Raw genomic sequence first — 24,163 nt, 5'->3', positions numbered from 1 at the left:
ATTCATTGCTACAACTGATATAACATAACATAACATGACAAACCTAGCATAACATATAATATGCAAATGAAAACCCCATCAAATATAATTATCAAAACCTTTAGCTGTTCTGGAGTATTAAGAACTCTCTTTACATCTTTTTTTCTTGTGTATTTTCATTAACAGAAGACTTTCTCCTAAAAGATGAAGCCTCTAGGTGAAAAGTATAGTTATTTTCCCAGAAAAATGAATGTATTTCCTGTTTCTGTCAGCATGAGATTTTTTTTTTTGTTAATAAGAATCTGGTTTGGTTGGCATAAATTGCCCTTGAGAAGATCGTCTTGAATAACATATGTCAAATTCTGTCTACTGCTGGAATCATTCCCCTTCACTCAGACAAAAATAACATGTCATCTTACGAATGGTCACAATTCCAATGGAGGGGATGGGATGTGTTTATGAGTCAGCAAAGTCTGGGTACTAGGCAGTCAGATTTCTGTCCCAGAGTGCTGCAGTGTTTCAGCTTTTGCTAGTGTATATCTCATCATTGCTGTATTTGACAGGCAGAACAACTCTGAAAAAAATTAAAATTATTTTCCATTAAAATGACTTTCAGCTTCTGTTAATCAGATTCTAGGGTCTGGGACAAAGAAGGTAAAACACCTAACCCCCAACACTTTATCCTTCAGAAACCTGCTAAAAAAAAGGGAGTTATGCACTTCACAAAATGCTTTTTGTAGCCTCAAACTCTTTTCAGCCCTTTGAAGAAAATGCCATGGTGACCTTCTGTGGCTTTCCCACTGTAGAACCTTGTACATATTTTCTGCTGATCAAGGCAGAAAACGAGCTCAATTTGGAGGGCAGAAAACCACCTGAATAAATCATGCTTCAAGTACATGACCCAATTTCTCAGTGCAATATCATACTTTCCAATGAAAGTGTTCTGGTTTCAGCACAGTTATCTTTTCCCTGGCAGTGAAAGAAAAACCTTGAAAGCAGATGTATTTAGCAATAATTATAAATTCTTCTTTACAAACAAATGAGCCATGGTGGGGTGCTGATAATACAGTGATTGCACAGCTCTGCTGATCCCTTGCTGCCATGAGATAGCAATGACGTAGCTTGTCCCAGTTTCACCTTCCATGTTTTCTTTTGAAGGAATTGCAACAAAAGGTAATATTACTTAGATTCCAAAGGGAAACTTTAAGTAAAGTTTTAAATCTAAACTCCCTCAACCTTTGGAGAAATCTGGATTTGGATTGACTATTGGTGGCCAACTCAATATTCTGTTGAGTACTGTTTCATAGCAAAATATATACATCTGGTGGGGTTTTAATGTGGGTTAGTTTTGTTTGGTTTGGTTGGTTTTTTCTGTTGCTTTTCTTTTGTTTCTTAAGTTACATTATCTAATATGTATCTGATTTCTGAGGGCTTTCTTTTCAAGACCTCAAAGACAGTTCAACTCTTGAGTTTCCATTGGAAGAAATGTAAGTATAAAGACAATAGCAATCTGTTAATGCTACTGAAATAACTTGAAGACTGGAAAAAGTAGTGTTCTACTTCATGTTCTTTTAAACAAAAGTGTATTTCTTTTTCAGTCCCATGGGAAGGCCAGGAAAGACTTCTGTTTCTGGGAAGGAGGTAGAGTTTTCACTGTGATCATATTTTTCTCACTGTTCTCCAACATTTTTGTGTAAAGGTAAAACTGTCAGTAGTCATTTAAATTCTGCCAACTGACTTTGCATTAGAGAAAATGAGGAATTATTTCACAGTTCTTATGGCTCATTGTGGTGGTTTGAAAAACCTTTTCTCTGAGGTAATAATGGTCTGCCCCACTGATAATACTGGACCAATCAATAGTCCACGTGTGCCCTACGGAAATTATATACCCACAGAAATGGAAGAGAAGGTAGTGAAGATAGTTTTTAGAAGGTGGGTAGCCACGAGGAGGTAGGGGGCCAGTGAGCCCCTCTGGGCCCCCAGACCCCAGCCGAGGCCACAGGAGACCCAGTATAGTGTCAAAGCTGGACCGGGTCTCGTAATCAAGAGCTGGAAAAGTTGCCTTACTGTCAGCAGCAGCAGAAGACATTGAAAGCGGTAGCGGAGCAGTCCTGAACAGAGACAGCGATGGCTAAAAGCCAAAAGATAGCCAGTAGCAGTGAGATAACGTGAAGCCGGCTCGAAGACGCAGAGATGTTCCTGCAGGAGGGAGAGCTGGCAACAAAATAGAGGAAAACTCAACAGAGCTGGTTTGGGGTAAGACTGTATTACTTTTCCAAACCCCGGAGACTCCTTGAAGAGGAGTGGTGGACTTCCAAACCCTTAGGGAGTCCCAAAATGCAGCAGCAGCTAGAGAGAGAGAGAGAGAAAGGAGTTGAAAAACCCGGACTTGTCCTGAGAGCTGAGCCAGGACAGAATGTGGAGGAGGTGGCCTTGCCCTCTGCTGTTGCTGCTGCTGCTTCTATCATGCTACTGAGCTGAGGCAGAGCAAAAGAGCTTTGGTAAGACTGAACTGAAAGCTGCCTCAAATGCTCTAACCCAAGAGAAGTGAAGGTCTCCAAGGAAAATCCCCCAAAGGCTTGGGCTTGGGGATGGAATTTCCACAAGTAAGAACAAAAATCCTGACTGCCATACTTAATCTGCTGCCTCACGAAAATGAAGGACACTAACCAGTGCCACAAAAAACTGAAATGAAGGAACTGTGGCCTGAGAAGTGATAGAAAGACTTTTCTCTTTTCTTCTTGGACTTTTATTGAAGAAGAGGAGAAATTTAATTTAATGTAAATATATGTGTGGGTGTAAATAAACCTTTGTAAATATTTCCCCCTTCCCCCAATAACAAATGGTTGTGTTTTGTCTGAAAACTCTCCACATGGAGCAAAAAAGATATCAAGTTCATACCGTCACTAAACCCTCTCACAGGGGCAAACTGTGGGAGGGGGGCTTGAACTTAAAAATTAGATTCTTGGGAGTTTCAAACCACCACACTCATAAAATGTGTAATTTTAGTATGTGTCTGTCCCTCAAGTGAGGACAGCAACAAGCACTTGGGAGTAAAAAAAAGCTAAGCAGTTTTTGCCATTTATTGCTGCAACTAGGCAGAGGATGCATAAACAACAAACTATGACATTTAGATGCAAGGCCAGTATGTCCTTGTTTGTGTAACAAACTTAATATTGATGCTTTTTAAGTTCACAAGTTTACATGTTTTCTGGGTATTACCAGAAGTGTTTCAGGTTTGGGGTTTTTTGGTGGTTTTTTTGGTGGTTTGTTGTTGTTGTTGTTGTTGTTGTTGGTTTTCTTTCTTTTTTTTTTTTTAAACAGCCAAGAACTTTTCTTTATGCTTTTAGTGTTATGGAGATGCTATAAGATTTATTACAGGATAACTGTCATATATTTGAGAAAAGTGAGAACTTTGATACTGAAAAATTACTAAACATGAGATTTGCTTAACATGCCTTTTATAAACTACAAACAAAATAATATTAAGAAAATTGTTTCATTAGTTTGCATCCAACCTATTTCTAACCCATTTTTAACCCACAAATTTTTACTTTTTGTTTCAACTCACAATTAATTGTGCTCTAGCCTAGTTTAACAGGAAGGCTCTTGCTTTATGGCTCAAAGTCACAAATGTAATCAATGGGATGTAGATTGTTGTTGCAGATATGAGTCTTTAAAGTGCTAAGCACCACAGGCATGATCCTAATTTGTAATCATATGTTTAAACAGAGAAAAGAATGAGACGATCTATTTGACTGGTGGGATTGGATTTTGAGTATGCTGCAGACTTCACATCTCAGCCCTCAGACTGCGTGCATTATGTTATGAAAACTAGAGGAAAAGTAGTTTTTTGGTAAGATGCTGGCATTCCAGTGTGCTTTTTGCTATGGTGCAGTTACCCAGGAAGAGAACAAGGTGGCAATTCTGCTTGTGGCTTTACCCTATCTTGTCAAGGAAGTCATGTTCTTTATTTATTTGACCTTAAGACTTTCCACTATAAAGATCTCAAAAAAGTAAACACAGACTGTATAGACTGTATAGTACACAAAATAAAGACAGTAACAAAGAAGGCAACCTTGCTTTACGTTTATTTACTAATGCTTACAAAAGTTATGAATGTATACCAATGCTAAAGATTAGCTGCTGCTTGAGCATCTTTTGAGATGAATCAGAAGATACAGCATGAAATTTAAAATGCAAAACATAACTGGGGAAAAACTGAGCCACCTTCTCACATCCTTGTCTCCTCCAGTGGTCTGTTCATGAAATCCTGGATTGCCTGGTGTAGGGGTAACCATTTATTAATTGAAGCTTTCAAGGCTGTAATCCACCTAGAAGAAATGAAAGACCAACAATTATCCCTGATCAAGTCTTATGCATGCATTTCTATGTTCTTTGAAATAAACTTTTAATAAATGGTGTTACTATGTGCTAATAGTCAGGGCATTGGAGAGATACAGAAGATGGAGGAGTTGGCTATTAACAACAAATATCAACACCAATTTTCCAACATACTGAAAGGCTCTGTCATTGTTCATTAAATTAAAACCCAAATAATGTAATTAGTAGGCTTTAGGCAAGAACTCCTGCTGACAGATGTGGAATTTGACTGGATTATGATGAGGTAATTTACCTTCAGAGTGTGATTTGATTGGCCAATTTTCTTAAATTAATTAAATTCTAATGATCATTGATGAAAGTAAATAATTCTTGGGAATGAGGAGCACACAAATTCCATTCTCTCTAATGAGAGGTTGTCATAGCTTTTATGTTTAGTATAATCCCCACACATAACTGTGAAAGGCACCTTATCCAGGTTTTTTCTGAACCTCTGCCAGCCAGCCTTGCTGTGGTTCCAGCATGGACAAGAACAGAACTGGTGACTCACATGTGCAAGTAAATGCTGCACTGCAGTTTGACTAAAGCTACTGCTAAAGGGAAATCTGGGGAAACAAGGGAAAACAGACTGAAATGCTGTCATTAGATCTTCCCAGGAACTACAGAGCTCCTTCTTTCCTGAAGCTTGGTAAATAAAATTGGATAAAAAACAATTTGGTTTACCTTTTGTTTTCATTTACATTCTCTGCACATAAGTAAAAGGTTTTAAATTCTTCAGATGGAGGTTTGAGTTCAATTACAGATCTCTTGGAGCCCAGAGACTGTTCACTCACAATATACCCTTGTAGGTAAAGGCCACCTGGATAGAATAAAATAGCATGCATGATGTATATTACAGATACCATTTATAGAATTATTGCCAATTACAAGCATATCAACAAATCTGAAGAACTGGATTTTCAGATGCCTTCTATTGGGTGCATGGACAGACTTTTACAGAATTTACATTTAAAAATGTGAAAGTTCAGTTTGTTTTTTTCTTCTGAAAATTGATTTCAAAGTAGTGTAAAACAGTCTTCCTATCTAGCAAATGATCAGTAATAAAGTTTTATTTAGCAAAATATTTTTCCTAGTTTTTGACTTCTATCCATAAGGCTGCCTCAAGCCCTGTGAAGTTCTTTGGAAGGGTGGATCTTGTTGCTGATACTTTCTTTTTCTTTCCTTTAAAAATTAAAGGGATATGGATTTCCACATGAAAAAAATATGCTAGGTCAGCATTGGTTCATCTTGCTGCCATTAGTAACTCATACATCATTGTGAAGCCACAACTAGCCACCTGTGAAGGAGAGGCATTAGACAGAATTTTGCCTTCCAGGCATTTTAATTTTACCTGTTTTTTTTTTTTTAATTTTTTCCCCCCAGATCTTATCTCAGTGCAACAAGGTGTATGTCCACTTCATATATACATGGCGAATAGTCAAAAAGACTTGCAGAACTGATTAACGGCAGCTGAATGTTCCCGTTATTGTCTTCATTGTCTGTATTTTTTGGCGTCTCACATGTAGTCACCACTGATGTAGAGCATCAAATTAATGCTCTAGCACTGAGAATGATATGAGAGAATAAGAATCTATAGTGAAATTGGGAAAAAATGAAATAACAAGAGAGAAAACACTACCATGTACAAGAATTTGTATGTAGTAGGATATTTAAACACCAAAAGAAAATCTTTAGCAGTAGGAGCATAGGCTTCAGTGTCATAAATGCATAATACTTAATTTTTGCCTTTCTGCTAATTCACTGCTTTTCTCTGGGCAAGTCTTATCTTCAGTTTCATGTGGAGAGGAAATCCCTGGTCACTTCATAGCTATGGCCTTTGGCAAATGAAAAAGTGCTATACAAGTGGTATAAAGTGGAGCACTTCTTGCCTGATCATGTGGCAAATAGCATAAATGCTAAGAAAAGTTTTTCCCTTTTGATCTGAAAACTGACTGCCAAGCAAAAATACAATAATATTTCTGTCTGCAGGCTTCCTTAGCACAGGGAGGAAGCATTTACAGGTCCTGAGCCATCGCTGGGGCACCTTTTTTTTTTTTTTTTTAATACTGACATTCACAGAGCTGCTCTTGTAGGCTTTTAGTGTCTGAAGTGAGCTCTGCTTGCAATTGACCCTAGTAGCCTCATGCTGCTGCCACGCAAAATTTGACAGCTTTCAGGAGACTGCCATGAGTCGAACTGCCTCCAGTCACCATAAAGTCCTTTGGAAGAGTGGATCTTGTTTCTTATACTTCTCCTGAGGTAATATGCACATATCCTGACTAGCTCCATTTCAGAAACAAAAATTCAAACTGTGGGAGAAAAAGAAGACTGAGGTGGGGAATGAGGTGGCTAGTTGATAAAAAGAGACTGAGTCTGTGTCATGGTTTGAGAGCTCCAAAAATCCAATTCCCTAGTCCAAGCCCCCTCCCACATCTCAACCCAGTGTGAGATGGTTTTTCCAGACATTACACGAGACTCAAAATGGGGGAAAGGGAATATATATCACAATGACTGTACAAAATAAATACTACAATAGATTATATACAATCTTAATTATCTCTACCATGACATAAGTATTTATAATGGATCAAATCTCTTCTCCCCTTCAAATAAAAGTCCAGGAGGGAAGAAGGAAAGATCCTTTCTACTCTCAGAGCAGCAATGTCTCTAGGGCAGCAGGTCTATCCTCTTCTTCTCATGCAGCAGCTGTAGCTGGATCTCTGCCAGTACACATGAGGGGGGTCTCCTCTCTTCCTCTCGGCCCTTGGACTCCAGTCGAAGGTCTCACCCATGGACTGCCAGCAGGGACAAAACTCACTTCACCACGGGCATATCACGAAGTGCAGGGGCATCTTCGTGGAAGTCCCTTCCTCGGGGGATTTACCTCTGAGTCAGAACGTTAGGGCAGCTTTCAGTTGAAAGTCTTTGCCTCAACCGTTCTACCAGAACTCCTGTGCTCTGTCTCAAGGCAGCGAAGGGGCCAAGGTCACCCCCTCTGCATTCTTTCTCGGAGCTTTTCAGCTCCTTTCTGCAGTGCTGTAGCACTCCAAGACTCTTTCAAGTAAAGAGTTCATCATCCTCCTCCTTCTGGGAGGGGTCTCCAAGGAGTTTGGGGGTTTCTGGTTCAGTTTCTTACTCCAACTCTGTCTCTGTCTGAGCTTAGTTCTACTCTCTCTGCTGCTGGCTCTCTTTTTTCTCGGACAAGTCTGTGTCTCTGTTGCTCAGCTGCAATGCCTCTGCTGCTTCTCCCTTATCTCTTGGCTCTCTGCCCTCTGTACACTGCTCCTGCTGCTTCTTACAGTAGAGAAACTCCTTCAGCTCTCAGCCACAGGTGCTTAGCCTTACGCTGTTCTAAGTCCCTGTAGCCCCCCAGCTGGGGGCTGGGGGCCCCTTCTCCTTGTGGCCTCAGAACATGGCCACCTCTTTCACAACAACTACAACTACCTTCTCTTCCAGTCTAAGTGTAATATGTTTATATTTTGCGGAAGTGCTCATTGGCTCCAAACCTCAAGGGTCACCACCCCCTGGGGGTTTACCATTTTATAACTTCAGGGGGAAAACTGTTTTCCCCCACCACAGTCTGGTCTTCCTTCACTCACCTACATGGAAAACCATCAATTTACTGATAAGAAACTCTCATTAATGGTAAAGGTTCTATTTGGATGGAAACTGCAGTGAAACATTTTTGCTTCAATTATCAATGAAAATTTAGCAGCCGTTCCTACCTTGGGCAGGTGTAGACCGGAGAGTGGCATAAAAGTACAAACAGCCATCCTTCAGAATGCAGTAGTGCTGAATCCAGACATCTTTGCTCCTGTCCAGCTGGTGGAGAAGACCCAGGCACTCGGGATTTTTGATAGCCAAGGGTGGGAGTGTAGTGTTATGTAGTGTGACATCTACCCACACATGGTTCTGCAAAGAAAGCAGGTAATGAAACGTTCTAGTAAAAACTTAAGGAGGAACTGCTAGCATGAAAGGACACAAGCTCTAGTCTTTTGCTAGGAAATTAGCTTTTGTTGTGAAAATAATTTGAAAAGTTGTGCTGGTTTTGGCTGGAATAGGGTTAATGTTCTTCACAGTAGGTAGTATGGGGCTGTGTTTTGGTTTTGTGCTGAAAACAGTGTTGATACACAGAGTCAAGGCCTTTTCTGCCCCTCACCCCACCAGTGGCAGACTGGAGGTGCAGAAGGAGTTGGGAGGGGGCACAGCCAGGACAGGTGACCAAAGGGATATCCCAGACCATAGGGTGTCATGCTCAGCATACAAAGCTCAGGGAAGATGAAAGATGGGGGAACAATTGGAGTGATGGTGTTTGTCTTCCCAAGTCACCATTACATGTGAGGGACCCCTGCTCTCCTGGAGATGGTTGAACATCTGCCTGCCCACGGCATATAGTGAATGAATCCCTTGTTTTGTGTTACATATTAAAATATTTTTATCTCAATCCACAAGCTGTCTTGCTGAGCTGCCTTCTGGGGTTAAGCCACAACAGAAGTCAATGCTGAAAATGGAATTAGAAAATCCTATACAGGATGGCAAACCCTGCCCAACTTCTACTTTCTTTTTACAATAATAGCTTCTATTTTCTACATCTCTTTTATTTTCAGTACTACCTGTGTTGCTGGTACAAGCAGGATTATTTCAAAGTTTTATGAAGAAGGGGTTTTTTTTAAATTGTGTTGTTGATTGCTGGACTTCAGTAGTCTTTACTGTGTGTAATCTGGCAAGACAAGAATCACCATCTTCTCTCTGGGTTCCAGAGAAAATGTGTGGGGTATGAGGCCAGAATACAGCACTCAGGCTTGGATGGAAGCACTACTATGCACAAAATGTTTACAGATACCTTCCCATCCCTTTATGGAAAGCAGATCATTTTCCATTACCAAAATTACTTGTCATTTACAAGTGAAGAAAAAGCTCAACACATGAAACACTGTCAATGTATAGGTTATTTGTATGATAAAATAATCCAAAAAGAAAATCAGGAAAAAATAATCTGTTGTGTTATTAGATCAAGTTGTTTAATGTGAGATGAAAGCATTTCTTCTTCTCCTCTAAATCAAGGAGGTGTTAGAATCTCAGCCTCTCCTAGTGTGTTTTGCCATCTGCAATACATATTTAGAATTCTACATCTACCAGTGTCATTGTTGTTTGAAATCCATGGGGACAATGTGTGCAATACCAATATCTTCCTGTTTGTTTCCACAGGGACTTTCTTTTGCTTTTATTTATGATATTTTTTCAGTATCCTTGACAAGGCAAAGACTGAAAAAAGACCTGGCACAATATAGTTGACTGTATTCTTTGTTACAAATGGGAAACCTGCTAAGACTTACTGCAGCAAAGTGCAGAAGAGGACTTCAGTAACACTAGGTATATTCTTAAAGCAGTTATCCTTGTAGATTCATTAAGAGGACATAGTGTCAGTATAATGGTCTACTAAATCACTGTGTTGTAAACTCTACTGTAAAACACTAGCTGTTGCAAAAAGTCAGTAAAAAAGTATAGCAAATGAAAAAGAAGGAAAATATAAGATTTTTCTATTCAACTTAATGGAAAGTCTAGTTAGAAGGAAGGTTAGGAAATGAAAGTGACATATTAAATCAAACATTTATTTCAAAAAAGGATATTGTTCACTCAAAGACAAAACCCAAAAAAAGATAGTGCAGTCAGAAATGTTTCATGGCTGGGCTTTGCGAATGAAGATATGGGGAGGGCTCTACCCACATTTGTTGCAAGTGTGTTGGTGGCTAAAAAGGCCAATATGAGATAGGCATGACCAGTTGCAAAAGGCACAGCAGAAAGACTCCCCAGATGGTATATTCTGCAAGACACGATTCTTTCTGCATTGTCTTTTCTCCTCAAGAGTGATCCTGTGTGCTTTCTCAAAAGCATCAGCAGCGTAATAGATGGGGTGTCTCCAGGCCTCCCGAGTGGAGGCCAGAGTAGACCAGTGATGTTGATCAATATGGCCAAAGCTGAGATGTTGTTTCAGGGAGTCCTTGTGTCTTCTCTTCGGGGCTCCTCTCTTGCGGCAGCCAGTGGCAAGTTCATCATAAAGCAGGATCTTAGGGAGGCAGTGGTCCTTCATCCTGGAGACGTGTCCTGCCCATTGCAGCTGTGTTCTCAGCAACATGGCCTCAATACTTGAGACTGCTGCTTGTTCTAGAACAGACATATTAGTCACATAATCTGACCAGTGGATGTTTAGGATTGTACAGAGACAGTGTTGATGGAAGTGTTCTAGGAGACACAGGTGATGGCGGTAGATGACCCATGATTCAGATCCGTATAAGAGAGTAGACAGCACTATGGCTCTGTAAACACTGATCTTTGTACTTTTCTTCAGGTGTTTATTTTGCCAAACTCTTTTATGAAGCTTTCCAAAAGCTCTATATGCCTTTGCTAATCTGTTGTCTATCTCTCTGTCACTCTTACCATCCGAGGAGATGAGGCTACATAAGTAATTAAAATGCTGGACTGATTTGAGCTCTGATTGGCCAATGGTGATATGGGGATGATGGAAGACTTCCTGAGGAGCTGGTTGATGGAGAACTTCTGCCTTCTTTAAGCTGACTTCCAGCCCAAAGAGCTCAGCAGCATCTGCAAAGCAGGATGTTAAACGCTCTAGAGCTGCTTTTGTGTGGGCGACAAGGGCAGCGTCATCAGCATAAAGCAGCTCTTGGACAAGATGGTTTAAGGTCTTAGTGGGGGCCTTCAGTCACCTCAGGTTGAATAGGCTTCCATCAGTACGGTGGTCAGAAATGTAGTGGCACAGAAAGAAGCTAACTTAATGTGCTGCTAATGGATGAATGCATGAGTGAACCTTCTGTAAATAAAATGTTGGAACTTTTTATACAACAGTTTATGTATGAATGCTACACTAAAGAATGACCTTTTGATGTCTTTTATGTATGTGAACCTCTACTATCCTTTTTGGCTTAGGCCAAATTCGTCTGCCACTGGTGGGGTGAGGGGCAGAAAAGGCCTTGGCTCTGTATAAGCCCTGCTCAGCAATAAAGAAAACATCCCTGTGCTATCAACACTGTTTTCAGCACAAAACCAAAACACAGCCCCATACTCCCTACTGTGAAGAACATTAACCCTATTCCAGCCAAAACCAGCACAACTTTTCAAATTATTTGGTTTGGGTACACACTTTAAATTGTTTTATTCATTTTTGCTGTTTCAAATACATTTATTACTTCATATTCTTTTGAGAAACATTGACAGGTAAAATATACTTGGAAGCAAGTTTGGTTTTACAATTACAACCTACCTGAAAGCTAAAGGCAAAAGAAATATATATTTGATCAATTTTACTTCAGTGGAAAAGGAATTAAAGGAAATAAATACCTTTCACTGTTTGGAAACCATCATTAAACACTGCTGAAGAAGTAACTTACGCCCCCTTGTTTTTTTACACTTCATGAATGCAGGTTATAGTTTGTACCTTGCAATTGTCATATTTTTAATTGATAATTTTATTTCATTTGCAAAAAAGGTAGACCTTATTCTGCATTTGAGCCTCACATTCTTCCCGTTAAAAACAAGGTGGCTCCATAGCTAAAGCTCTTCAAAAAACTTTACAAATCAAATGCCTATTTTCACACAAGTGGTTGCCTTCAGAAGGAAATAATAAGAATCATTAGGCCAGGAAAGGGCAGCCTAAAATGTCTTTGACCCCTATACTTCCAATTCTGGAAATACTAAAATTAGATTTGCAATTCCCAGTTCAGGGGTCAGCCAGGGACTATTGATACTGAGTTATGTTGGGCTGAGCAAGGTCTCTCAGTAGCAGCTCAAGATCAGTTATGGCTGTATTTTTTCCAGCCACAGGGGCCAGCAGAGAGCACAACTGTGTAAAGGGATGGGTAAGACAAAGTTTATTAGCTCACCTGTCTTTCTTCATCCCTGGAAACACAGAAAATAAGAACTCAGCAATCATGCCTCCCCCCACCCAATATTCTCTTGGAAAAAGAGAATTGCCTGCAACCAAGGGAGTCTTGTGGGAAATACTTATGAAGATATGACCCTTCTCTCCTTCTACTCCAATTTGTATTACCTCAGGCATAAAACGACTGTGAGTCACTTCTACCCTTTCTTTCTGCCTGATACACTAATTTTGGGTTATGCTTCCAAATCAGCTTAAAGCTGCTGATATCTGGAGAGGGAGCATTTTGATTCGTTCTACCATACGGCAGCAAAACACATAAGCTGAGTCTTAATTCTCTTCATGGCTTTTAGATTGGAGATGACTCACAACCCAACAGCCCAGAACAAAAGTATGGAACTTCCATGTTTCTGTCTGCACCTGACCATGTAATGCTCCTGTCTCTCAGCCTTCTGCACAATCTGCTATACGAATGGTTCTCATTTAAATAAAGCATTACCTGATGGACAGGATGCACTGCTTTATCCATAGCCTCCAACCACCTATAACACGACAAAAAGCGAGAGTAGCTTAGATTGGTAGAGCAGAAAAACATGCTTCACTGCCTCTTTTAATTCTTGCTGACATACGCAGCATCTAAAGCATCTAAATTTTCAGGACACACAAGGCTTTAAGATAGAAAAGTAGTGGATTAAATCTAAATAAACATTGCTAACTCTAAAAAAAAAGTCTCAAAGCTTGCTGTGTAAGAACACATTATAATAAATAAAGGCAATATTGCAGACAAGGGAATCTACAGATTTTGAATATAGTTTAACATGTCAGGCTAAATGATCACTCTTCTTGTCTTTGTCATAATGCAGATAAGGAATTTGTAGGAGACACAAAGAATCCTGGAATTGAAAACTACAGAATAAAGCAATAACTTTGTTGGCAAAGTTATTCTGTTGCACTATGTATGGTAGAAAATTTGGAAATGGAAAATGATATTACAATGGTGGATTGTGTTAAGCAGTGAGATGATATAAAAAATGGGTGGATGAATACCAAATATCAATTTACTTCACAGCTTTATATTTTTGACAATTCACAATAAAACAAAGACTACAATAAGTTTAGATTTCAGTACGTTTGGAAAGGCAGGAATTTTGGGTGAATTTAGGCTCTTTGTTTTGTCAGCTGTTGTCTTTGGGAAATGCAAAAGAGTATTTTTAAAGTCTAACTCTGCATCAAACCCGAAGTCACTGTCCCAGAACCAATATGCTTTTGAGGCATGTTTGCATTTTAAAATATTAAAATGAAAATGTGACAGAATGACAGAAAAGAAAATGGAAGATGGGAGTGTATTTATTACTAGCACTGTCCTTGTTCGGCAGAAGAGAGATCATTTATATGAAATTACTGATAAGAAAGTTTACATCTACGAGAAGATTTACACTTCTGTTTGATACAACAGTGGGACAGAAGGCATGAGAACATGGATTAAATTTTTTTCTCATGCTAAATCAAGAATTCAGGGGGATAGGAAAACATGATTTTATTAAAAACAATTAAAAAACCTGTGAAACTGAAAAATAATTTTTGAGGCTTCTACAATTGAATATTAGAAATATTATCTTTCAATAAGTAGCTGATAGATTGTTAATTTTTTCCTCTACTGATCAAGGCAGCTATTGTGAACATCCTCCAAAAATTCAGACTCCTCTTCATGCTGGATTAACAAAACTGACGCTGTTAAAATGAAAGATCACTTACCTCTTCATTTCTTGGTTGGAAGTTGCACAGAAGTAGAAAATCCTGTTTCCAGTTTGAGGTATACATTTAAAAACAAATGGTTTCCCCAGACTGGTGTCAACACCAATTTCTGCTCCTTCCAGCTTTGTTACTTCCAGGGGTCTGCACTTCCCTTCATCCTGCAATTAGAAAGAGCGCCCAAAGTTCAGAACTATTATGAAACTGATCCCTGTGAAATGGGGATAAACTCAAGGAATATTCAAAGTTATAATGCTCTTACGCTTTTGAACCATCATATGGTTTAATGATCAGCAGTCCCAGCAATTACAGTGCAATCACAGAAGACAAGCTAGTCTAAACACCCTCTAAATTTGCACCTGTGATTTTGCTCTCCTAATTGTTTTTGGTTCAACAGAAGCCATATCTGTAGCAAAAACACCTTTTTAGGTATGTGTAGGCATGTAGATGTCCAGCTATTGAGGGTTCAGCTGAGTGGTGTAGGAATTTTCAAAGTGCACTGAAGACTTGAGTGTCACAGGTCTCTTTACTAATCAGTGCTGTTTGCAGTCTGTGTTTATGCTGAAAACCTCACCTTATTTGTGTAGATACAGGCAACAAGGGCTTAAACTGGAGAACAGTGAGCATAATTTAAAAGGCCGAATTTCAGCTCCTTTGCAAAGTTGTGGTAAATATAGTTCTGTTCATAACCTTTCCCATACAATTCAAATAACTTTCAATGGAAAGCACTTCAGAACCTTTTTGCTTGTTCCTGATTGTGTTAATGTTCTTTGAGACTGAAGGGCATTGCCAATGTCTTTCCCTGTGTGAGTCATAAAGAGCCATTAAGCTCCTTAATACACATAGGTAGGTGAAGCAGTTTATCCGCCCTCTTACTTCCCAGCCCAGCTCCCTGCAAATACACATCTTAATTCAAAACAAAGGTGCACACATCTGGACAGTGAACTGTAGTTGTGTTTTAACCAATGTTGTTTGCTTTGAAGATCTGTAGCTGGAACTCTAACAATTGCATCAAATTTGGTAGCAATAAAATGGGAAACACGAGTTAATGCTGAGACATAGGAAAAGCATTAGTGCTGTTTGCAAAATACACAGATGGTGGAGTCTCATAGAATAAAATTAGTTGATTTTTGGATGTTAATTAAATTTTATCAGTGGGAAATGGATTGTAAATACCCCATGTAATTTTCCCTTAGCCTAAAAATAAACATACGTAGCCTTCCATGAAAAAAATGCACCTGTGGGAATTAGATAGTTAAATACTTAATTGTATACTCACTAGCACATGTAATTATCCCTTTGTCATACATGATTTTCCTGTAGTAACAAAATAACCCCTAATACCGACAAATGTATAAATAAACATTCATAAGTACATTTCCTACATTTTTATTCATTTTTATTCATTCTTCTCATTCCATTTTTTTTAATGCTTAAGTTTTTTAATGTAAAACTAAAGAAGATAAAGGCAGTCCTGAAAGTTGTCAGTGCTGTGTGAGCTACTTTATTTATAATGCCTTCAGACACAAAACTACATTGTGAACACCATAACCAAAATACATATTCAGGGTCTAAATCTCATTCCTACTGCAAAGCATAGCAAGTGCAAGATCCTGTCCATGGTCTGAATTCTCCTCACTGCCCTGACCTGAAGGCAAAGGTCACTAGAGATACTGATATCACAGACCACTATTACTGTGCCTTTATAAACTTATTTTGTAAACACTTTCTGTGCTGTCTAGAATGAATGCAGACAGAGGTTCTGTGGCATCAAGAATTATATATGTCCACTGTATTTCAAACAAATACATCTAAGAAAGGAGTAAGATAGATTTGAGGCATTTAAAATGAGACCAAATGTTCCTCACTGACTAATAGACAGCCATCCTCCCCTAATTCTGATAATTCAGATCACAGAATCATAGAATGGTTAAGGTTGGAAAAGATCCTCATGATTATCATGTCAAAATGTTCACCCAGCACTACCATGTTCTCTGCTAAACTATGGCCCATGTGCCACATCTGCATGTTTGTAAGGGGTATTTCTTTTCACTCGTGTGGCTTTAATGATTAACATATTGAGATGATTCCTTTGGCAAATATATCTTTCCTACAAAAAGTGACTAAGGTATATTTCTGGAAAAAATAATTATAAAAGTAACTTCTTACACTTGTGACTCAAGTGTAACCTGCTGATGATACTGCCTTTATGGAATCTGATATAACTATGTGATGTTACTTGAGCTGATGACATGTGTCATGCAGATTTTAAATGAACTAACTCAAATTTCTACTACTTGTAACAGCTACTACTGTTCCATTCTGCACTAAACTAAAAAAAATATTTTTTTTTTCCTTCAAGGTTGTGATCAGCTACTTTATGGATTCTTGGCAGTCTCCAGTATCAAACATGTGGAAATTTCTCCAGGTAGAAGGCAAAAAACAGGTGCTGCTTTGGTAAAGCTATTCTAAGAACAGTAGAAACATCTGAAATAACCCTTCCCATGCTGCTAGTTTTCCTAAGATGATCTGAATTTTAGGACAAATGTTTCTGCAAAAAAAAATTTAAAATATTAAACAATGTATAATGATTAGAAACAGATAAAAGGGAGAAAGAAAAATAGAAAATTAAGCATTTCCTTCCTTTATTATATTAAATGCTCATTAAGGCAGTGCATGCAGCCCTACTTAATTTGATGTAAGTAATTCCAGAAACTGAATGCCATTCATAGGTCCTGAGTGATTCACTGTATTCAAAGGATTTTATTTGAGCAGAGTTATATTTGCTATGGCAGTTAAGCTCCTTCATCTATTAGAAAGAAGAATCTGAAGAGATATATGAAAGTTTCATGCTATTTGCACTGAAAGAAATAAAAAGTAACAACAGGAATAACTATGAAGAGAAATTAAAATTCAGCTACAAAAGAGTCTGCAAGTACTAGGAAAATGGAATAAAAGTAACTTTACAGAAAAAAAAGATAAAATCCTAGAAGAAATCTAAACATAATGTGAAAACTGAGTAGTGCTAGAAAGCAGGAATTGAAGTCTGGTTTGGTTGGGAGACTGGCAGTGGGCAGTGTAAAACAGTTGCCCCCAGGTCACTGGGTCAGATTGGTTTCAGGTCAGTAGTGGCACAACTGAATTTTTGACTGTCTTTTAAAACTGTCTTCCTGGCTGTGCCCAAGTGTTCTTAAAATAGGCATCTCTTAAACAAGACAGGAAACTGAACTGTTTTTTTTCTTTTTGCTTATTATTTCTCATTTGTCCAGCTCCATTGCAGCTGATGTAGCCACAACCCTCCATGGCACTCAGGCTTGCAGCATTTTCACCATCTTTTGGTTTTCTCTGACCAGCTTCTCCCTGGTGCTTCTCCTCCCTATGTCTTTTTTTAATAACTGTACTTTGTGATAGGCTCACTGTTTGATTATTTAGGAAATTATAGCTAGAGCCTGTTTGCATTTATTCCTTCTTTAAGCTGGGCACATCGGTGCAAAGAAGAGACTAAGGCTTTTTATGTCTTTTTCCCTTACATCTATTTCATTTTCCCTTGAAGAAAGTGCTTGCGTGTGTCAGCAAATAGGGAGCTCTAGACTCCAGAACTGTTCACATGGGATTTTTTGCCAGTAGAGAGAGAAAAATTTATTTAGTTGTTCATTTTGTTTTGTTTTAAACAATTTGCATCTAAACTACAGAGAGTAGAAACTTACTGAAGGCAAAACAATAGGGTAAAAAGATGTAAAAGCTCCTCTGATTTGAAAAACATAATCATCCTACACCCAATAGTAGTGGCTGCCAGATGAAGTACAACCAAATGGTCTTGTGGCATATTTAATCTTCACATTCTAGTTCTTTTGCTGAGGTTGAATAATTTGCTACAGTTAATTTCACAAAAGATAATAAACAGTTTGCAGGACCGAGGCTCACAGGAAGAATTATTGATTAGGTTAAGATTTTGAACAACTTAAATCAGATCAAATAATGTATCAGAGTATGACTCTTTCTCTAGGTTGGGGTATGCAATCTGTTAGTAGGACAAAATTAACATGCATATCATATCAGCCAGTGTTATTTCTCATTTATCAATAGAAATAACATAGTGAATGTATTGGAGAGAGTGGATTCAGGAAGTTCTTAAATATAAATTGAAAAATATATTCTGGAGCCATGGGAGTCATATAAAATGTAGAGAAGAAATCAGATTGTACACATGCTCTAAATAATGTGGTAGCTCTCAGACTACATTAAAGCTCTAAGCAAGAATGAAGAACAAATAGAAATGGTATATTTATGAGCAATGCTCAGATGTAAATCTATTTATAACTAAGCCTTTTATATAAAGTGATTAGGCTTAGCAAGAAAGCTTGTTCAAGAAAACAATGAATGTTTGTCATAGATTGAAATGTTGTGCAGGGTCTGCACGTGGCAGAGGACTTCTTTCTTGGTGTAATAATTGGAATCTATATATATGACAGAAATGAAAGTAAGTAAAAAGTATTTTTTCCCTCTCTCTTCTATTCCACTGGGAACGGTCTTAAGGGTGCACACAATCAACTAGAAGCACATACTGTAGTGTCTGAGTCATAAAATTTTTGTAAATACACTCGCTGCAGTATGCCCTACTCCCATGTCCAGAGAAGACAATTGTAGAAATAAAAGGAAACATTTCATTCTGCATTTAAATTTACCTCTGCATTAGGGAAACCTTTCACTTCTTCTGAGAGGCCTGATGAAAAGTGATCTGTTTTGATGTGAGTAAAAAGAAATGGAAGACTAGTATCCAGCTGTTTACATGAGATGTGTAAATGACGATGATCACAGAATCATAGAATCAACGGGGTTGGAAAAGACCTCCAAGATCATCAAGTCCAACCCTTGATCCAACACTGCTGTGGTTACTAAGTGCCACAACAGTTTCATCTTAAAAACCTCCAGGGACGGAGAATCCATGACCTCCTGGGCAGCCCATTCCAGTGTCTGATTACTTTGTCTGTAAAAAATTTTGCCCTAATATCCAACCTAAACCTCATCTTCTTTGAAATATAAAGAACAAGTAAATTGTAATGTAGTTTCCAGGTGTTCTGATTATGCTTCCTAATAGAAACATATCCTACTAGAGGCATCTAAGGAACACCAATTTCACAGGTACAGCACTAATTAAAGAAAGTTCAATGAGGAAAGCATTCTGCTGCTGAGACAAAGTGAAGGTTATGGACCTCTTTGAATGCAAATAACACTGTATAATTAGCATCTATGCTAATACTTAATTGCCAGTGTGTTGGCTATGTTAAAGCAACAGAGAAGGCAGAATTATGCTGAACTGCTGAAATGGACTGGGTTCATAATGGAAACTAACATGACCTAACATCTGATAATTTAGGTGATCATCAGCTAATAGCTGTTTACCAGTTTGGGGTCTAACTGTTTTGGTTGTTAAGAAATGCATATTTTTGTTCTCACTGCCCTTTCAGCTTTGAGGTACTTTGTCTTAGTCACTCACATGATGCCCAAGGGCTTCCTAGAGGCATTAAACTTGTGAGTCTAAGAAATGCAAATCATAATTCTTTTGAAAACTGACATTATTATAAAAAATCACAATGAAGACCGTCCACTGCTGCCACAGTGAGAGTGATTCTCAGGAGTATGTGTTGCAGTTTTCTTACAACATGAACTATCATGAAAGCTATTTCTCTGAGACTTGGGGCTACATGTGAAAGTGCATTTGCTCTGTATTTATACTTCAGTCTCTCACTAAAGCTGAATCTCTAAAGCATGCTCTTCTCTACTGTCCAGACAACAGTTTTCAACTTAACTGTTCCTTTCAACTTAACTGCTCCTACTTCCTTCCTATTACATCTTCTTTTGACTTTCCTGTTTGAAGTCCATACAAAGTGCTGTCAGCAAACTCATACTCTTTAGACATTTATTCCTAATTACTATTGTTCCACATCATTCTTAGTTGATGGAATTGGAGAGTGAAATGGACTAAATGACAAATGTAATATAAGGACCTGATAGAGCTGGTTCGACTAGAATTCATCAGCCTCTGACTTCTGGAAAGGAAGTCTCCAAGGGAGATATACTGACAACAGTTTCCTGCTTTGAGATAGATAGGCCTCTTTGGAGTTTCTCCTAGATCATAACCATAATGATATTTATTTCTTCATTTCCTTTTCAGGTGCTAGATTGATTATCTGTCCCGCTATCCTCTCTATCAGGGTCCTCTTATGTGAAAGGGACTGGAAATCTTTCCTAGACGCACAGCAAGACAAAAATGAGAGATGAGCTAGGGCATTGTTACAAAAATGATATTTCATTAATTCTTTTAATTTTATCAACTCCACCTTTTCTGTCCCTTTTTTTGATCCACAAAATCACTTTTTATATGTATTTTTTTATATATCCAGTCTTACATAGCAAGAAAGCAATGATTAATTGAAACTAGGATATTTTGGCTTTCGCTGGTACTTTTAGTGTTTTTGTAAATTCCACTATTTAATTAGTTGAATTCCTTACATGATGGATATTTGTAATGAGGAATTTTGGGAAACGTTTTTGACTATAATGCTGTTTTCTTTATCCTTGTGTTTTCCTACTGAGCCTAGAACAATATTAGCTCTCTAGCAGGTATGTCCTCACGACAGAGGAGTGCATGCTCCACTGTCTTTAAACCCATCAATGGCCCACTTGTTCCTGAGTCCCAGAAATTATATTCCTTCTCGTTAATGAATCTTCAAGACCATCATTTTTTATCCTGAAGACTGAAGCATATTTTAGGATTTTCAAGTTAGCTGTCATGTTCTAAAAGAGACTTGCTGATGACAGCTCAGAGAATTAACATACTGAAATGATGCTCTGCTGCTGTGGGCAAATTGCTTTTGCTATATTACTGGTCTCATGTAAAACTGATTAAGGTTTCTCTGTCCTATACTGAAGACTTCCCACAGGCATTTTCTGGTGACTTTGCAGCCCCTTTACTGTGCTGAGCAGCAAATGGTACTTTAAAAGGAGCAGATGATGTTGTCTGCAAAGAAAGGCCATGCTGATGTGCTTTCAGCTTTTCCTGAAAAAATGCGTTAAGTTGAAGCACAAGAAGCTTGATTGCCTTAGAGTAAGATTTAAGTGTACATTCCTTGTCTGTTTCCTCATAATTTCCAGGTATCTTTCCTTTAGAAGAAAAGCTGGGTATGTTGACAAAGAAGGAAATAATATGTTTGAGAAGATCCAGTGATCTGCAGAATAGGAGATCAGAACTGTAGAGTAGATACTGGAACTCCACAGTTGCTAAATGTAGGCAAAAATAACATAAAGCATTATATCTCTGCTGATCTCAGTAATTTACAGAAAACAAAATTCTAACCCAATGTGTCAAATATCTCCGCTCTGAGGTGGAAACATAGCCACACCTACTGAGGTGAAAAAGATTGCTTGTATGGATTGCGGAGTCAAGGACAGTGGAAGCATCTGCTTGAGGGAAAACAAAATGACCACACGTGAAATGACTGAATGTCTTGCAACAGCTATCACTTCACCAGTGTGTGACTGTCTAGAGATGATTCTGAAACTGCAGCAAACACATGGGTGAGTCAAATGTAAAAAGCTCTAGAAACATCAATATCCTTTTTAATGTAGGTGGGAAAAGGAAAATTCAGGTTTGATAATTTATAGTTACGAATAGCAATGATGAGGAAATCTAACTCTCTATGTTTGTTGATATGGACTAGAGCAGAGATGAAATACCCTTTCCATTCTTAACTACAAAACATTATACATAACATTTCAGGCATATATAAAAGGCCTAGTTGTCTTCTTACACAAGTGGAAATCTTTGACCAGTGACCTTGTTGGCATCACTGGAAATACACTAATAGAAGTTATTTTTCTTGTACTGATAGGCAGCTATCCTGAACTTTTTTTGTCTCCCTGAATTACTCTTGACTTCAATTAACTGTTTCAAAGAATATTTTAGATCAGATAAGTGGACAAATCTTTTCTTCTGAGTGAATCAAGGCCTGTAACACAATGTTTCCAAATTAATCATGCAGTTAAATCAGCATGCTACAAAAAGGCTGTGTTAAACTACAAACATTATTTGTAATTCCCTTAGAAGAAGAAGTGGGATGAGAAGTCTTCTTTTCATACCCTGATAGAAATCACACCGAAAGAAAGAAGTGTCAAAGAGTCCAGTTGAGCTTCCTCTTACTTCATTTGGGCATTGGATCTCACAATAGTAAATAACTGTATTTGTATTTAAGTATCTTTCTGTCTCTCTTACTAAAGGATTCTACAGAGTACTCTGTAAGCACATAATGCAGGGAAGAAAGTCCTTGCGTTTTTTGTTGCTAAAATAGTAACGCAATATTTCAGTGTATTATTTGGAGACCAGGAACAGAGAGAGAGCAGCTGGCAAAAAAATGGTATGAAATAATTTAAAAAGTGTTTGAATGGCACTAGGTTTGGATAATGCAAGAAAACAAGCAGTAGTTAGTTATTACTATGAAATATTTACACAGTGCTTTAAATTTATTTACTCTTTTAAGAAAAAGAAAACTCATGCTTTCAGTGGCTAAAGAGTCATCAAAACATAAAGTTTGCATGATTTAAATATTTATTTTCTCAGTGCAGTAAGTAAGCTAGTTGAGGAACAAATTAATTAAAAGAACACCACTAGTGAAAATAAATAAATAAAAATTTAATTAAATATTAGTGAATGTAAGATTATGGGGTACCTTCTAATTCTCAATTCAATTTATCTAACACTCTGTCTTCAAACAGACTTAATTGAAGAGTGTTTAAAAGGCATAACTAGATATCTTTTTTTACATTTCAGGAGTCTGATGATGGACCTGACTAGGATAAAATCAAATCTTCTCTCCAAAAGAATGTTCCTACATGTTTATATGCTGAGTTGATCAAAGGTATTGTGACCATGTTAGCAAAGATAAAGACTAGTTACAGGCCAAGGACTTGGTGTTATGCTCATGTGTTATGCTCATATTCTCATGTAGTTTGTGATTATGGACATGGCTTTATTTTACTAGTATGTTTTCAAACTGTATGTTGGACACAAAACCATTTCTAACCAGCTGTTATTTCCACTGATGTTACTTCCATTATAGCTAGGAGATTCCCTGAAAGCTACATGTGCTTCATCCAGTAATAAATCCCTCACAGGCAATTTTTCTCAGCTTCACTAATTCTTCTTGAAATCAGGTTAAAATGAATGCTAGGTGGATGATCTTGAACCTTTTTTGCAAGCTGAAAAATGTTTTACCACAAAAAGCTCTGAACAGATGACAGTCTTTGAAATCAATCTGTTTGATTTTATAGGAGTAACTTTCTCAGTGAATAACTTCATCATGAAAACACACAGGGGAAGGGATTAACTTGTAACTACATGCAGCACCTGTTGAGCCATCTCACAGACTACAGTAAAATGCTACTCTAGGGCAGGCAAATTCACTGTGAGCCCAGTGCCTACATCCCCCACTTCTGGAGCTAACTGTCTCAAGAGAAAGCTCTATTTTTTTTTTTTTAAGTGAAATGTCTTTATTTATTCATTTATTTAGAGGCAAATAACTGTATAGAATACTCAAATATCTGTAGCCGAGATAAAGTCACTGATTTAGGGCCATAAAGACTCATTATACAACTAGAGGGTTGTAAATTATGCTGTGTTGAAATGGAGCCTCAGGATAAAGCCAAGTGAAATATTTCCCTTCATGAAGCACCTGTCATATTCATTTTTTGGATGTCTTCCTGTTAGATTAAGTTAAAGTCTTACATATACTTAGAATTATTAAGCACTATACAGGTCCCCGCTCTCATGACAAAATGAAACACTGAGCATTGCTTCTCTGAAGAAGCTAAGCCTTCCCAGCGTGCAGGTCCATAACTTATTCACTGACACAAAGAAATCACATAGTAACACCTGTTTAAGAAAATACATACAATGCTAGATGGAACATAGAGCTCTTACACATCTGAAGCTACTTCATATCATCGCAAGCCCTCTACAGGCTTTTTGAAGATCAGAACAAAGAGATTAAATGTAGAATCCATAAAGTCTGTGACTAGGCTTAGGAAAGCAGAACTACCCAACAAGCCTCCTTTATACACCTCATACAAAACCCTGATGACATTATCTTTTAAATAGCACAA

General features: G+C 38.0%; 1 protein-coding gene across 2 annotated transcripts in view; it reads right to left on the bottom strand.

Annotated features, from left to right (window-relative positions):
• Positions 1–4,054: 4,054 nt before the first annotated feature.
• LOC116780308 overlaps positions 4,055–24,163 on the bottom strand; it is a 35,917-nt gene continuing 15,808 nt past the window's right edge. For both annotated transcript variants that reach the window (XM_032675086.1, XM_032675087.1), the window contains 5 exons: positions 14,009–14,166; positions 12,753–12,795; positions 8,085–8,271; positions 5,044–5,179; positions 4,055–4,313 (listed from right to left, as the gene is read on the bottom strand). In XM_032675086.1, the coding sequence (XP_032530977.1) occupies positions 4,214–4,313; positions 5,044–5,179; positions 8,085–8,271; positions 12,753–12,795; positions 14,009–14,166 (624 nt within the window). In that variant the 3' untranslated portion in view covers positions 4,055–4,213. The remainder of the gene's footprint in view (positions 4,314–5,043; positions 5,180–8,084; positions 8,272–12,752; positions 12,796–14,008; positions 14,167–24,163) is intronic.

The sequence above is a fragment of the Chiroxiphia lanceolata genome, chromosome Z (assembly GCF_009829145.1).
Source record: "Chiroxiphia lanceolata isolate bChiLan1 chromosome Z, bChiLan1.pri, whole genome shotgun sequence".
In the NCBI taxonomy this organism is placed as follows: domain Eukaryota; kingdom Metazoa; phylum Chordata; class Aves; order Passeriformes; family Pipridae; genus Chiroxiphia; species Chiroxiphia lanceolata.
Note: the sequence above shows the minus strand (reverse complement) of the source record. Positions and strands in the feature narration are given on the sequence as shown.